Source organism: Carex rostrata, chromosome 8, assembly GCF_964058835.1.
Source record: "Carex rostrata chromosome 8, lpCarRost1.2, whole genome shotgun sequence".
NCBI classification, from domain to species: Eukaryota; Viridiplantae; Streptophyta; class Magnoliopsida; order Poales; family Cyperaceae; genus Carex; species Carex rostrata.
The window spans coordinates 2,006,304-2,023,757 of record NC_135925.1 but is presented as its reverse complement, the minus strand read 5'-3'; the positions used below and the strand labels follow the sequence as shown (position 1 = coordinate 2,023,757).

General features: G+C 33.3%; 2 protein-coding genes across 5 annotated transcripts; one reads left to right on the top strand and one right to left on the bottom strand.

The window, feature by feature from the left end:
• Positions 1-2,184: 2,184 nt before the first annotated feature.
• On the bottom strand, positions 2,185-3,928 carry LOC144558164 (amino acid transporter AVT3C-like). Its single transcript, XM_078306926.1, has one exon. It carries the CDS (start codon positions 3,726-3,728, stop codon positions 2,490-2,492), a length of 1,239 nt encoding a protein of 412 aa, XP_078163052.1. The 5' UTR covers positions 3,729-3,928; the 3' UTR covers positions 2,185-2,489.
• A 7,203-nt stretch (positions 3,929-11,131) lies between these two features.
• LOC144557982 (EXS (ERD1/XPR1/SYG1) family protein) lies at positions 11,132-16,819 on the top strand. Of its 4 annotated transcripts, none has more exons than XM_078306667.1 (14): positions 11,132-11,435; positions 11,669-11,756; positions 11,839-11,954; positions 12,240-12,278; positions 12,373-12,465; positions 12,559-12,675; positions 13,271-13,366; positions 13,838-13,951; positions 14,471-14,524; positions 14,644-14,691; positions 15,010-15,160; positions 15,276-15,441; positions 15,550-15,619; positions 16,322-16,819. In XM_078306667.1, exons 2-14 carry the CDS (start codon positions 11,681-11,683, stop codon positions 16,571-16,573), a joined length of 1,392 nt encoding a protein of 463 aa, XP_078162793.1. In that variant the 5' UTR covers positions 11,132-11,435; positions 11,669-11,680; the 3' UTR covers positions 16,574-16,819. The 4 variants fall into 4 exon arrangements, with proteins under 4 accessions (XP_078162793.1, XP_078162797.1, XP_078162794.1 ...); XM_078306669.1 differs by having other exon boundaries at positions 11,400-11,435; positions 11,868-11,954; XM_078306671.1 differs by lacking the exon at positions 11,669-11,756 and having other exon boundaries at positions 11,237-11,435.
• The last annotated feature ends 635 nt before the right edge of the window (positions 16,820-17,454 follow it).

Below are 17,454 nucleotides of genomic sequence, written 5' to 3'. Positions count from 1 at the left end.
AAAAACAGAAACACTATAAAGGCATTTTTTTATATAAAGGTTCATCATTAGTTTCTTTTTGCTACAAACCCTTCGTATATTATAGCTTTGTGTACTGCTTTGTTTGAGGTTTGGCTAAAGAAAAAAAAAAGAGGCTTATTGTTTGTACCATGTCTTCAAATAAATTAAAGTGATTTGTACATTACAAAATATACTGATGTCACTGTGTGAACTGTCGTGTGATATTCATCTTTGTTCTAACTGGTATAAACCTTTTTATATCATTTTTGTAACCTTACCAGTACTTGCAAACTGAATGAACTAGAAATCATCTCATCAAATTTTATTATAACAATCACTATGTCATACACTGCTTATCCAATATTCGATACATATGCTTACGGTGGTCAATGCAGACCTTGATACTATACATACGGTGTGCCAATTTTTTCAGTACTGAACAGTGCCCTCATTCTGGTACGGGTACCAGTCAACTGATTTCCCATGACTACCAATTACCTGTGACTGTACCAGAAGCTCGTATGCCCCTCCTCCTTCTGGGGGTGTAGGATATATCATAAAAGACTCACATGAACTAATCAAATTTGGTTGCATCCCGGCAAGAGCTTTCTCCCCTTACCACACGGAAGTCTTGGATTTTTATTGGGTATCAGGTCAGTTCTAGAACTTAGGTTTCATGTGTTTTTCTCACGTATTCACAGCAGCTAATGCATACGCTTACAGCACCTGACAGCCCAGTTAGTGAGGATAGGCGTGCTTACTCTGAAATTATGAACATGTCATGCCTTCTGGCTCAACACAAAGGCTTCCGCTGTGTTTACATCCCTCATCAGCACAATTCTGAGGCTGATGTTTTGACACATCAGGCACGTATGACCAATACTCACTGTGAAGGCTACACTTATCTGATTGTCCTCCCTACCGCTGTGCTCTAAGTTTTTGGGTTTATATCTAACTTTTGGTGTTTTAGCTTCTTTAGGTTTTTTGGTTTATATGTAAAATTTTGGTTTTTAAGTTCCTTTTCAGGGGTTTTGTGGTTTTATGTAAATATACCTTGGTTCTGGTTTTCTTGTGAATTGCCAGGTATGTTACTTTTGGGTATTTATGTAAAGTTACTTTTCTAGGTTTTTACATTTGGCATGTTGGTACCGGTACTCAGGGAGCTGATTTTTGTATGTACATATAGTAGGTATACCCTTGAGCATTTTGGTTTTAAATTTTCTGAAGCTGTTCGTGTAGAGTTTTGCTGAGAATGGAAGGCCGATCCTCCGATATCTTGCCTTTTTTCAGAAAGAAAATTGTGATCTACCTTGGAAAGATTATAGGTTTTTCCACAGCTCATGTTATCACCTGCTTCAATAGGGATCGACAGGGAATGTCTTCACTTCTGGCACTATTTACATAAAATTTAGGGTGCTGTTTATTTTTCTATTTCTTGATGTCGGATCCCTTCTATGCAGATCCGATACATATCTGCTTGATCTTTGTAATATACTTTTCAGTTTCAATGAATTGCCTACGGGGCCGGTTGTCAAAAAAATATTCAACACATATGCTAGAATAGCACCTTAGCCTATTATTTGGAGCCTCAAGTCTGTATTTCACGGCCGTCTTCAGTCGGGACACTCCATTTACATGGGGTATCCAGTCCTGGTGGTGCAATGAAGTGTCGACGATTCCAGAAAATTGCATCCTTGACGAATATGAGCTTCAGTTTATTGCTATGGCAGGCACAAAAATGGTGTCTAAATAAACATGGTTAAACAGGTGTGAACAAACATGCTGATTCAGCAGCTGCTCGGAAAATAATATATATAGTGGCGACATACAGAAATGATACAATGTCAAGAGAGACAGATCAAAGACAAAGTAGAAGTCACAACTAGAAGCAAATACCAGGAATTTTAACAGTGTCAGATTTGGGCAACAAATTCAGAACTGATCTTAAAACCATGATCCAGCCAATGTAAAAATCTTTGCTATCAAGCTTGTTCATCATGCATTTCTTTGAAGATTTTGTTTGGCAACAAGTTTCAATTATAATTATTTTAATATACATCAAAACTACTACTCCAAGAGGCCAAGATACACTACTAATTCGTTTAATTATTTTGGAAGGCAATACATTATATATAGTCTTTGAAGTACACTACATCATCAACATATATATATCAGCCAACAACATTTATCTTAAAATACATCATAGTTTTTGAAGTACACTGCATCATCAACATATAATTGATCCAGCAACATTTATCTCAATTCTCAAAAATCAAGGAAATAGCCATGCCATAATTTTAGACTGGAATTTCATGCCCAATTTTATATTATTGCCAAACGCACCAGTAATACATTAATTCTATCTTGATTGTATCCCCTTTCCATCCGAAAAAACCCGTGGAAATGGGCATTGAAATCCTAAACCCCCTCCCAACCAAGAAACCAATCAATATGTGCAAACACAACATACTGCTAAATAACCACTTCATTCAGACTTGCGTTGAATTAAATATCGCCATCAGGGATGACCATGTACCTGACGCTGCAAGAACCGTACCAATCATCACCACTGCAATATCAGCTGCAATCCCTCCCCACCCCATTTCACCACCAAACACCTTTAAGTGAAAAGCTGACGGCAAAACAAAACCTAGCACAATGCACACACTGCTCCCAATAAGGGACAGAAAGTCGGCAAAATTCGGTACGAGCATGGCACCCATACAAACCAGTAAGACAAGACCCCATCTCAACCACCAACAGTAATTCTTACCACAGAACCACCTCTCAGCTACCTCATACACCGGGTTCATCATGATTGGCATGGTGAAGAACAAATTAATGCACAATCCGAGCTGAACAACTAATGTAAGCCAACCACCACCAAAATTTGTGGTAATGATATCACGAGTGTCATCTCCAAATGCGAGATAACCCAACACACCAAATGAACCATACATAATTGCAATGAAAAACATTGAGAGGCCGAGGGTCCCACCGAACTTGGACTTGTCTTTGGCCTCAGCTTCTAATGGAAGAACCATACCAATTCCCTCGAATGCATAAACAGCTACACCAATTCCATAGAGAAGCATTGAGGGGTTGCTAAAGGCACGGACCGGCAACTGGTTGGATAGGAAAATGGAAACGTCCTGTCCGAGGACGACTCCCATGGCACCGAGGTCAACCACGTCAGCAAATATGCTCAACGGGGCGAGAAGAGTGAGGGTCTTGATTGAATTGAGACCCAATTGAAAAGGCAACAATGCCCATATGTATATAGCTTTAGGTGCAAACAGAACAGAGGAGATTGGAGTTTCCAGTGGGTAAAGATGTGCAAGAGAATTGGAGATGAATATCAAATACCCAACACAAAAGCCAGCCTGGCTGAGAACAATCATCAGATCAACCGAGAGACGGCCACCTGCACCACACACAGCAGCCCCAAGGTCACCAAAAGATGAAATCTTTGCATCTAAACGGCGTCGGGTTTTCACCAGAAGCATCATACAGTGAAAAGTCAAGGCTGAGACAGCAAGTAGAGTAATTACTCCGGCAGCCCAGCCGGTGCGCATGAAAGTGTAAGGGAGGCCGAGCACACCAGCACCAACTATAGCGATGAAAACATTCGCGAAGGTTTTGGTCTGGGAGGAGAGATGGTCAGATTTACCGGAGGGGTGAAGGGGAAGAAGCGGAGCGGAGGAGCTAGCCTCGGTTCCAATACCCATTAAAAATTGCTGGTATTAGATGAACCCAATCAAATTTGTTTTTTGAGTTGAGCTGAAGAAATGTAAATTCTATCAGATTTGGGAATTTCCAACGGGAAAGGAGATAGATGGTTGCAAACAAGGGGAGGGAATTGGGAATGAGTTTATTGGGGGAATGGTCGAATGGAACTATGGAAGGTAATAAGAGAGATGACGGGAACACCTACTCCGACCCCTCTCCTGTTTTTATGCAGCTTTGGTGGTCCGAGAAGTCACCTTGCCCTCGAATTCATATCTTCTGCATTAACTCAAATTTTGAGTTAAAATGTGGACCGTCCGATTGAGATCTGTACTAATATTAAAGGGCCCCGTGCGTTATAGGCTTGGGCCGGATTGGCCCGAATTCTGATCGTACGTTTCAGAAATTAACTCAAACGGTACGTTAATGCAGAGGATACGTGTCCCCTTGCCCTCGGAGTCGGAGGTTTTGTACTTGCGTGTCGGCATGTCACCGATACGACCAGTCGACCGTACCTATACTATTTGTTTTCAAATTCCTCTCAGCTCGTGACTAGCGAGTATAATATTTTAAAGTAATTAAACAAATGGTTTATAAAGTACCATTTGTTTACAATATCTTTACAAATTAAAAAATGTTTTTTTTGTTCTTCTTATTACTTGATTTATACTTTTTTTAAGATATATTTATTTATCATTTGGGTTTTTTAAACATATATTTTTAGTTTACCAGTTCAAAAGTATAATTATCTTCTTATTTATCATTGGGCGCGTCCGGTGAGCATCAAATTCGAATCAGTTCAATGTCTGCTCGGATTCGTCTGATTTGCTTCTAGATTTATGCATATCACTTCAATATGTGTGTTGATCAATCGTGTACAGATCATGAAGCGAATCAGACAATTCTAAACAGATATTAGACTGATTTGAGTCTAATGCTCATCGGACGCACACCCTTCATATCATAAACTTTAAGCCAGAAGTCAATCATAGAAATATAAAAGGATTCTGGACTTGTTTAGCAAAGAGCAAGTAAAAAAAAAATGTTTATATTTTTTAAATTTTAATCATATGTCAATGAGTATATGAAACAGTGAAAGGATGAAATTATCCTTGCCTCTATCCGTTCATGTAGAAGAATTAAAAATGCAAAAATGAAAATTTTGACTACAAACTTTTTTTCTAAGTTTATGCCATTTGATTTAACTTCAATATTGTTATACCACTCTCTTACAATTATTTTACACTCTTCTCCTTTTCTTTGCTCATGGAACAAGTCTCTAAAGTTTTATGTATGACATTAAATGCTTTTATTATGTTCTTCAATATGATTATATGAAAGTGACTAAATCAAGATGAAAAATTTATGTGACACAGATTAACCATTCATGGATAAAATAAAGCGTTAATATCACAGAATAAATTAAAGGACATATATCCATTACGTATGAACAGAAATTTCACAAACTTGTCCCTTTCAAACTTTCTGTCAATAGCTGTTGCTATATTTTATTTTATCTTTGAATTTGGAATTTAGAGCAAATTGACATCGGCGTAATTAGCCATCACTGTCATGATAACTGCTACCGCCCACCTCTGGTAAAAAATTTATCTAAACCGACCAATGCATAATAAAAGTATAGAATGAGGATATGGTACTTGTGCATAGCACGGATTTGTTGTACAATATATCAAGAATGAGTGTATGATACTATGTATGCATGAATTGATGAGTAGAACTAGGGTGTTCTTAAGTTCATCAAGTTTCTTAGAAAATTTAAGTCTAAAACTTGTCAAATCGGTTTCAAATGACGAATTCGAACCATTAAAATGCGTCTATATGTAAAAATTTTAAATATTCGAATTAATTTAGTTTAAAGTCAAGCGGTCAAAATTAGAAGATTAATAAATTAATTTTAATGCATCTATTTTTTTTAACGTATTTTGACCACTTTACTCCATGCAAAATTAATTTTTTTTACATGAAGATACATCACTCATAAAGTAGGCGGGTTTCAATAATTCAAATTCGTCGTTAAAGCCGATTCGATGAGTTTTAGACTTGAGTTCACCAAAAGACTAGGTGAACTTAAGAACACCCTAGTTCTACTCGTAATTAGTAATATACTAATATGAATCAATATTTTTGTTTTCAAAAGTCTAACAGTCAATTCAAATATTCAACATGATTATCATATGAATATGTACTTGCAAACCAAATTTTATATTTTTTAGAATCCTTTTAGTACTTTTTAGGATAGGTAGAAAATCACTTGATCTGAAAATTTTGGACCATCCAAAACAGTGATTTTCTACCATCTTAAAAATTAGTAAAAGAAAAGTATAAAAATTATAAAATTTGTTTTGCAAGTACATATTCATATAGAAATCATGTTGAACGGTTTGGATCGACCATTAGGAATTTGAAAACAAAAATATTGATCCGTATTATGGACTAATCTGTGCTATAGAAAGTACCATAGACTCACTTGTATATTAATATCTTCGTTTTTAAATTTTAAATAGTCGATCTGAATCGTTTAATATGATCTTTATAAAAAAAATATACTTGCAAACCAAAATTTATTATTATTATATAGATACGTAGAAAAGTACTTTTGATTGGTCTAGAATTTTCAGGCAAAATTGATTTTTTTTAAAGAAATTAAGAAATAAATTTTCAGAAAACGAATTGATTGTTTTTTCTTCAAAAAAATAGATATAACTACGCAAATGGTGCAGCCCTAATAATTTTGAGACAAATTTGTAGTCAGGAAAAAACACTTATGCGGTCCTATAAATCTGTACCAGTAGGACTATACTATTGGTGCGGAAAAAGAAATTAATTCTCTTTCCCAAGATTAATTTTTTTTTTTTTTTTGAATGAACTGACAGATGCTGCCAGATAATGTATTAATAAAAGCATAGGGAAGATTAAAATTTTTTAATTTGTAAGACAATGGGCAAAATTGGAGACACTACGATCTCCGCTATGATCATCATTACGAGTTACGACAGATACATTTGAATAGCAGCTGGTTGGGAGCAACACCCGCTGCCACTGCTACGTACACTAGTTTGTAACTTTGTATAAATACTTCGTATATATTAATATTGATAACATATAAATACAAAGGCTTCATATCGATAGGAGCATGCATGTATCTATGATTCTATGTTCAACAGATTGCTAGGAAAGTTCGGAACGGGGAACAACTGGACACAACCCGTCAAATATTGTCCGGATCTTTGGAAAGAGACAGATCAGATCTGATAGCCAACAGCCCAACATCTTTGAAAAGGTATCCCAGCAATTTCCTCCCAATAACCATTTCTTCATTGCTCTAACCTCTAAGAAATGAGAATTTTTTTTTTTTTATAAACTATAATTAGAAAATTCATTTTTATCAAACCAACATGGTTATTTTTTCTTTACAAAAATCATAAGGACTTCGGTCCCGCATTTCTTTTTTTGGAACCGAAATGTCAATTCAGTTCCCACTTATTTCATAGTTTTTTCAACACGCAACCACAGAAAATTCAAAAACACCCTGGACCGAATTGGCAATTCGATCCCTTGTGGTTTCGGATTTTTTGTGACCACGTGTTGGAAAAACTGTGATTTAGGTTTTCTGTTTAGTGTAATTATTAATTGTAGAATTTTTTAGTTTGCATGTAGTATAAATCAATTGTTCAATGATTTATTTTGTTTAGTGTAATTTAGGTTTTTGTAGTGTAATTATTAATTGTAAAAAATTTTAGTTTGCATGTAGAGTAATTTAGCTTTTTGCATGTACTATAAATCAATTGTTGAATGATTTTTTTTTAGTGTAATTTAAGTTTATGTAGTGTAATTATTAATTGTAGAATTTTTTAGTTTGCATGTAGAGTGATTTAGCTTTTTGCATGTAATATAAATCAATTGTTGAATGATTTATTTTTTTTAGTGTAATTTAAGTTTTATGTAGTTTAACTACTAATTGAAGAATTATTTAGTTTGCAAGTAATTTAACTATTTGCATGTAGTATTAATCAATTGTTGAATGATTTATTTTTTTTAGTGTAATTTAGATTTTTGTAGTGCAATTGTAGAATAAAGTAATAGAATGAATGTCAATATTTAATTGGATTTGCATGTTAATAATTTTTTTGTATGTATTTATTCATATTGTAGTTTTATTTATATTGTAGTGCAAAATGGATGATGAACTACCCTTATGACCTGTATTGCAGTTGCCTCGAGAACAATACAAATTATACTTGGTGAATACGAGATTATTTGTTTAATATCGGTTTGGATTTAAATTTACTGATTAGATTTTTGAATTCGAATTAAATTTTTGGTTAAACTTTGTTTGCATGACAATTATTGTTCTAGCCTGATTATGCACTGCGTCCATGGCAATTATAGAAGAAGGGTATTTATAAAAAATAAAAATAAAATACATGGGACAAAAATACCAATTTGGTCCCAGCTGAAAAAACACTGGACCGAAATGGCATCTTGGTCCCGTGTATTACACCAACGGCCACACCGTTTCCTACGAAAATCTGTGAAATCAGTGGGGACTGAATTGGCATTTCGGTCCCAAAAAAAAATGCAGGACCAAAATGCCATTTCGGTCCTTGTGGTTTTTGTAAAAAAAAAAAAAATTAATCATGTTGGTTTGGTAAAAATATTTTTTCTAATTGTGGTTTATAAAAAATTCAAGAAATGGTTTCATTTTTTGTGTCTATATTTTTAAAGCTATAGTAACTTCAAATTTAAAACTTAAATATCAAAATAAAATTATTAGATATGATCAATATTATTTTTTTCTATACATACATAAAAGATTATGACATTTTGATTATTAGCATCAAGAGCATGCAAAAATACACCGATATGAATAAATTATGGATGTTGATTTTTCAACTAATTGATTCGTATAAAATCGAAATCAAGAAGTGATAATTTCTTACGTACATACAGAGAAAATAACATATATTACATCTAACAGTTTTATTTTGACATATAAATTTTAAAATTCTAATTCTTAAAAAATTAAAAAGTGATGAAAATTCAAAAAAATAAAAGCATTTGAACTCTCTTAATATATAATAGCTTTATCATGTTAGTTGAGTTGGTAATATTTTTCTTAGAAAATGTGATACGATGGAAGTCTAAAAAAGAAAGCATGGAATCCTGAACATCTATATTTTTTTCAATCAAAATACTTTTGTTTAAAGAATTTACTCTGTCAAAGAACTCAATTGCTTTTTTTTTTTTCTTTTCTGGCAATGGAAGAGCCTGTTAATTAAAAACTACTTGGATCACACAAGTTTTTCTAATATATACGTAACAAATCATTTAACTAAAAAGTATTAATAGCATGTAGATAACTTTCGGGGTTATAAACAAAAATTTCTCCACGCATCTAAATAAAAACATATTTAAGGAGGGGGAGTTGCTATGTCATTTTCACGGAGAGGCGCCAAAGTGACTAGTAGTGATCAAATTGAGTTCCAACTTTATTATATCTGATTTTCTACCACGTGAGTCTACAAGTCATAATGACCGGGAACGGTTTCGAACATTTCGGGCTCTTTATATATGCAATTTTTTTTATACAGATATTTTTTAATATATATATAAACTAATTTTTTTTTGTGAGCCCCTTGAGGCTGAGGACCATTGCTTTGGGAGTTTTATTTTATATTTTCATAGAATAAAGCTGAAATTCATATCACCTGATATAATAAGGTATGTTTAGATCCGGATCATTTGATCAAAATATGCACGAATTAAAGAGCTACGTGCATTCCACCTCGGACTGAATTGGTCTGGATTTTGATCAGATAGTTCAGATCTAAACAAAAATATTTTATTATCTCATAGGATATGGAGTTGTAAAGTTAGAAATTAAGTGACATAACTGTTTAATATCTACATAATTTTTTTTTTCTGAATTTCGAAAAGTACGATTTTCTACACAAATAGCATCATCTTTTGTCACTCGATCAAAAGTTAATTATGAAATATATATTCTTTTAAATAAATTATGAAAGTCATCTTCAAACATGCGTGAAAAATATTGTCTTATCAATAAATCAAAGACATGATTCTCCAGACAAAGTGATTTCGTAATTAATACCGTCGGTTTCATTCAAAGCGTCTGTAAAATTCAAACTTATCTCGTGAACAAATGAAACTCATCATCATTCTTATTATTTTTTTTTTTTTTCAAATATCATCATTCTTATTAAACCTATGATTTTATGTGAAAGAAGCATACGTGTTTCCTGGAAAAAAAGATCCCATTTATAAATTTACGCATGCTGATATGCTATCGTAGTTCTACTGTCAGAGAACTATAACACACGATCTCGATCGATTGATCATAAAAGATCTCTCACGAATCTGAAAAAACCTCACCAAAAAAATACACAATATATATCGTACGTGTTCAAACCCAATCAAATAATCGAAATCGCATGTCACAATTATTTTTGACACGTCAACAATGATTGCATTTTGAATCGGTCAATCACCATGTGAAAGATTTGAACTCGCCTAGTTGCCTTTATAGAAAAAGGAAAACAGAAACAGGAAGACAAATATCAATTTTCAAAATCGGATCGTATCGGATCGGATCATATTCAATCATATTAAATCAGATGTGTGCTTCGATTTTATCACCTTTATTTTAAATACATTTGTTTAGTTAGAACATTCATACTGATCTACACTTGCGTGAATAATTAGATGTATTTTTGCAATGAGAGCATACAAAAAAGTTAATATGAGAATTTACTATAGCCCGGTAAAATATTTTTAATTCATGAAACTATTAAATTATAAAAAGTTATTCAATTTATATTAAGCGGTAGAATTTTGCAGGCATAGCCAGTTTTATTTAAAAACTTATTATAAAACATAACTAACAATAAATTATAATTGAAAAAAGTAAAAATAAAAATATAACATATTCTATCTAGCAACAACGTAGAGAAAGTTCACGTTATTTCTACATTAAATTCATATTTTTTTTCAAGTTGAATTAGTCGGCTGAATAACGTTGATATAAATTTGAATTATGTAGAGTTTTAATCTATGAAAAAAAGCCATGTGATTTTAACAAAAATAACGGACGAATCATGAGCTAGCTTCTTTTGGCAGCAAAATCAAAATTTTAAATTATTAAAAATAAATTTACTACAAGTAATAGCTGGCCCAATAAATCTCTAATCATCCGGCCCATGAAAATTGCGTTTTTCTTCTTAATCTCTAGAGAACTGAGTTCGGATCCTCTGCAATACCTTATTGTTTGACTTTTAAATGTAACCGTTCGATCAGAATTCGAGTCAATCCGGCTTGAGCCTGTAATGCACGGGTTTCTTTATGATTCGTGCCAGTATATAATTAGAAAAAAGAGGTACCTAACGTGATACCTAAGAATTGTAGTTTCTCTTCCGATCGCCAATCACATCCAACTCCAAGTGGTGAATCGGTAAAAGAATCAAATCAAATCTGAAGACTCATCAGTATCAAAACAAAGTAGAAGAAAGTAATAATCGGCGTAAATCGGACGGTAAGTCTCTTCCGATTCAAGCGTTCCTTTGCCCAAAACCAAACCGCAGCAAGTCAATTTGTAAAATCGCGCAATAAATTGGATCGTCGTGTGTCGTGTGCTAGATTAGATTCTCCAAATCATGGTAGCAACAATCAAGGTACTTCATTCCATCTCTGAGATCACTGACTTGTTTCATTTTTTTTTTTTTTTTTTTTTTTTTTGAAGTCGTTGAGATCTATAACAATCATAATTTCACAGACACACAATGTACTTGATTATATATGAATTTCCATTTATTTGGAACGTGTCTATGATTTGCATCTTTAGCTTTGAGTTTAAGACAACAACTACTAATCTGATAAGATCATCACTGCATTCTCTGTTAAATAGGAAGCTTAATTGATGCCAGAGGTGTCTTTGCCTATTCCTAATAGTAGTCCTGTTATTCGTCGAACCGCTAGCAAGTCAACAATATTTGGTAACAATTACTTTGATCTCATATTTCTCTTGTTCATTAATTTTGCTTTGACAATATATATATATATTTTTGTATTCTTTAGCTTCTGACGACGAAAAATTCTTTTTTGAGGACGAGACTATTGATATGAAGGGTTTAAGTATGTCAACACACTCTGCTGTCATAGTGCCTTCACTGATTTTCTTGTGGAGATTTAAGGTCACTCTTTCTTACTTGAATGAGAATGAATTCATTTTGCGGTATTCTCATGCCATGCAAATTAGGAATAGTTGGAGAATGTGTGAAGATAATAGAGTTAGTGGCTTTAATTGAAAAAAAAAAGTTTTCATACAAATGCTTATAAGGTCTTAATGCAACATCCTAACATTAGAAACCTTTTGGAGCATCTATTTGGCTCGAGTGGAGTATGCTAAATTGTATTTATCTTTTCCTTGTATTTATCCTGTCTGTATAACTTACTAATTAGTTGACATGAATTTTCAGGTTTTGCTATTCCTCTTATGGGGTGTTCTCTGTTGCAAGGTCTGTTTTATTTATTTATTCAATAATCTGAGGAACCTTTGTATAAAAAGAATTTAAAATTGTTTAATCTTTCTGCTCATCCTTTCATTTGCAGGTTAGTTGGGACTCAGTTATGAGAATGAGTGTTGATCTTCGAGATTTGTTTCTTTACGAAGTCTTCTTGTATTATAACCCTCTTCTTCTTATTGTAAGTTTCACTCATTTTTTAACTATGACATAATTTGAAAAGGGTTTTGCTGGTGCCGGGTTCTCACTGATGTAACTGGTTGCAACATAATAGACCTTGACAGTTTGGCTTTGGGGAGTCAATCTGTGGGTGTTCTCACAGTCGTCGGTGAATTATGCTAGAGTGTTTGACCTTGCACAGACACATCTCTCACACAGAGAAATATGGAAGGTACGTCTGTATCTCCTCTGTATCTGTTTTTTTATTTGGAAAGGGTTCTTCAATATGTTAATATGCATGGTATAGTTCAAGAGACTAAGAAGCTACTTTAGCTAGCTTATCAGCTCGATTCTTCCTATGTACATTTATTTTTTTTTAACCGCAAATTTGAAGTACTTACTGACTAGATGGCCCTAGGTTACGTTATTGGTCAATATTCAGAATTCGTGGTTTTACTCTCAGGGCAACATGGCCCAAAATTTTTATATCATATAAAATGTGGATATCATATTGGAATATTATTTCTTTCGTCCTTCCACTGTACTGCATCTGTTTTGTTATCAATTTTTTTTTCTTGGTGTTTTACGCCCTATCTCTGTCCTATGGGAGACACATTAATTAATCTTTAGGGACTGGAGTAATTGGGGTCTCCTGGAATAGGTTAGTAGCATGTGTTTGTATTAATATTTCTGCTATGGACATTAAATTTCTGGTTCCCATTATTTATAACAGGAATAAGTTATAAATTGAGTTTGGCTTTATAATTGTACTATTATTGTTTCAGCTAGTTGCTTAGTGTAGTTAATAATTTAATCTATGATGACAGTGTGCTACATGGATGACCATAGTTGTGCCCACAAGTATGACTGCATACCTTTATCTCTACTCACATGGAGAAGTGTCTCTTGCTGCGTCTCAACCAGTGTAATATCAGTTTCTCCTTTAACTTTACAAGTCTCACGGTCAGATTTACGAGTGTTGGACCTGGTGGTCCATTTTAGTCCTTTGCCAGTCCGATTTTGCATTTTCTTAGCTTATTTGTTGTTTATTTTACTAACCAATTTAGCCTAAATTAAGCCTGGTAAACCTATTTAGAGGTAAGAAAACAAAGCAAGATGCTGTTATTTACATTATTTCTAGAGTTTTGTTGGTAGAATTTTACTGTTGGTGTTTTCTTTTCTATTATGGTCATGGTTTTCTTCCTTTCTTTCATTTCTTTTTTAGATGATTTGATTTTAAAGGTAGATTTGGGCCTGTTACTTGAATGGAGAGGAGACATTTATTGGGCTATATATATGATATACAGTCAATTTTTGTTGGGATTGTTTATTAGCTAAGAGTTACAAAGTACTGTGGTAAATTCAAATTCTGAAATTATACTTTCTTTTTTTAGGTGATTCTATATGCGGTTATTCTTATGCTTCTGATTTCACCATTTGATATCTTTTATTTGTCGTCTCGCTATTTTTTGCTAAGGACTTTCTGGCGTATAGTACTTCCTCTACAGGTATGTAATTGCTTTGTTTTTAGCCCCTGATTTTTCTTCTGATAAAGATAACAGAAAACATAAATGAGTGTATCCTTTCTTCAGAACTGTTAGACTTATGAAAATTGATCCATACTATGAATTAATGTCTCCATTTTCAAAGTGCATACAATTGATCTGAACCGTTAATCATGATCTACTTGTGAAAATGTACTTGAAGATCAAAATTTACATTTTTTTAGAACCTTTTTGCTTTATTTTTAGATAGGTAGAAAATCACTTGATCTAAAAATTCTAGACCATTCAAAAGTAGTGATTTTTTACCTATTTAAAAAAACAGTAAACAAATTCTAGAAAATTTAAAATTTAATCTGCAAGTACATTTTCATATGAAAATCATGTTGAACGGTTTAGATTTGATTATTTAGTTGAAAATGAAAATATTGATCCGTAGTACAGACCAATCTGTGCTATGCATAGTACCATAGCCTCACTATTTGTCTAAATGTATATGAACTAAATGTCTGCGTCTTACTGTAGGCTATAACATTTGCTGACTTCTTTTTGGCTGATATAATGACATCAATGTCCAAGGTATGTTTTTTATGTATGCGGTTTTCAACCAGTGTCTGAATTGGTATAAAAAAAGGTTGATGCTAGATAAATAAAGGTAATTTTTAATATTTTTGCATTAACAATTACTTTTGTAACAGGTCTTCTCAGATCTGGAGCGTTCAACTTGTCGGATGGTCAACCGCCAAGTAAACATTTTGCTTTTGTGCTAATCTATTAATTGTTTTGAGGACCTATATGTGCTATATTGCCTTCTATTTTAATTTTTTTATTTAAACTATCAAATTTTGTTGACAAAGTACAATATCTAGTAAACCACAAAAATAGCTGAAATGGCTAAGGTTTGATAAAATAATTTTTGCCATGTTTGTTCCATACAGGTTGTCTTTTTACTTAAGAATATTGCATATTATGGTATAGTGTGAGTTAATATTATCAACTTCACAATTAAGATAAACCCTTTATGCATTGAATTCTCTTTTGCAAAATCACTTATATATTATCAGGTGGCAACAATTGCTTGGTTCGAAGCTGATTCTATTTGTGGCAGCCACTCTGTAGCCATTCCTATGGCGTTAGTCTTCCCTTATCTGTGCCGTTTCTTCCAGTGCCTTCGTCAGTACAAGGACACCAAAGAGAAAACTTGCCTTTTTAATGGTAACAACTTTTAGGGCCGATCTCTATATAAGCTGTGACTCGTTTTACCTATTTAATTCATTTAATATGTGATTATGTCATTGTTTTAATACTTCTTCTATTGTTCAATACACAGCTTTAAAGTATTCTACGGCAATTCCTGTGATTTTCCTCTCAGCACTCAAGTATCATGTACTCCCTGAAAATTGGGTTGGATTTTATCGACCCCTTTGGCTCATCTCTAGTGTTATAAATTCACTGTATTCCTTCTACTGGGATATCACCCGTGATTGGGATTTAAGGTTAATTTTCTTTTGAACTTCTTTTATCTTTGAAACAAAAATAAAAAATTATAATAAACCATCATCTATTTTCCCCCCTATAATGAGATTATGTATCTCCTACTGCAGCATATTATCTAGAATTTTCTTGTTCAAGAACCCGGGTTTACTGACAAACCTTCTCTATGGTCGTCACTGGGTAACTATTTCTCTTCCATTTGCCTCTGCTTCCTTCTTTTGTTGAAATTTTCCCCAGCGCTGCTTGTTTTTTTGAGGGAATTTCATGTATACACCTCAAAAACCTTGAAATTACGTATTCCCCCCTTTAAAATTAGTAATATCATATGTACCCTTCTAAATTTAAAAAAACTCGCAAATTTATCCAATTAATTGACTATTCTATTAAAACTAATTCTAAATTTATTAATAATCCATTTACCCTTTATTAAAAAAATATATATATATAGCCTGTTTAAGAGAAATGTTCGGTCTTCAATTGGCCGATTGTGAGAGCAAATGGTTCATTTTCTTACTTGTGATGCACACACAAACATATGCTTAAATGCCACTGTGCGCGCGCGTCACAAGTAGAGAAATGACCCATTTCCCTTGGATTTCGGCCGATTGGAAACCCAAACACTTCTCTTACACACACTACATGTTTTAATTTTTTAATAAAGGGTAAAATGATTATTTTATAAGTTTAGGATGAGTTTTAAAAGAAAATGCAATAAATTGGGTAAATTTGTGAGTTTTTGAAATTTGGAAGGGTAACTATGATATTACGAACTTTAAAGGGGAAAGTACATAATATCAAGGTTTTTGAGGGGTATATATGCAATCCCCCCAACCCCCACTTTTTTTTAGTGTCACTAACAGTCTGACATTACTCTTTTGGTAGGTTTACTATTGGGTCCTAGGAAGTAACCTAATTCTTCGCTGCACTTGGACTTACAAGCTCTCTGCTCATCTTCGACATAATTACCTGACCGTGTTTGCCATTACTGCCCTTGAAATAGTGAGGCGGTTTCAGTGGGTTTTCTTTCGTGTAGAGAATGAGTGGAACAAAATGACCCAGAAACAAATTCTCGAGCTCACTGAAGCGGTCAAGGAAGAAGAACGGTTGCTTGGATCTGCTGGTCACAACGTCTGAATTTTGAATACAAAAACTTGATTTACAGCCATTTTTTCATATTCTTTTGTTCTTTTTTTTTTTCCGTGGTTCTCCGAATTATTTTTGTAGGCTGTGTTGATTGGTATACGGAAATTCTGTCTTGTTTGGAGAACCAATAGGTCCCGATTTCATAGATTCATAAAGGCATCTAATTTGGTGCATCAACTGAAATTATCTTTTGATATAGTTTATATAATTTTTAGATAATGCAGCAATGCTTGTGAATCCTTGAATCTAATTTGGTGCATCCACTGAAGTTTTCTGGGCATTGCCACCAGATAAAATTCGGTGTTACATAGCGTATAAGTTATAGATATATGTGAAGAATCGGTGTTCGTACGAATTTAGGTAGTTTAAGGTGAAAATAGAGTTGCCAAGTAATACAATATTTAAGTGTGGTGGTCTATGTTATCTCATAGTTTTTGAAACTGGTGGTTGTCATTGCTAATTTCAAAAAGGTTGCGTTTAGTTTTAAGTCTCTGAAGATTGAGAAAATTAAATATCAAATTTCAACGGGCAAAAGAATTGTATTTTACATATCACAAAATTAAAATACAAATAGGTAAATCTTATTCCATATAGAGATGTAAAAAATCTGAAATCTAAGATTGCACTTTTTGGATAGGTGCTTTCATAGAATAATGAAAATGAAGACGCAACTTTTATTCCAGATATTGTGTACCAGTATATGTTCCCAGGGAAGACCTAAACAGTTTGTGAACTTTTCAAATCTAGCAATTGTAGCCCAAACTAAAGCACTGGATAAAAAGGAATATAGGCTTATATAAATATCAGAGATCAAACTTCTCAACCCATTATGATCTAGGCCCATAAATCCGTAATGCTCCCAATTTTATTTA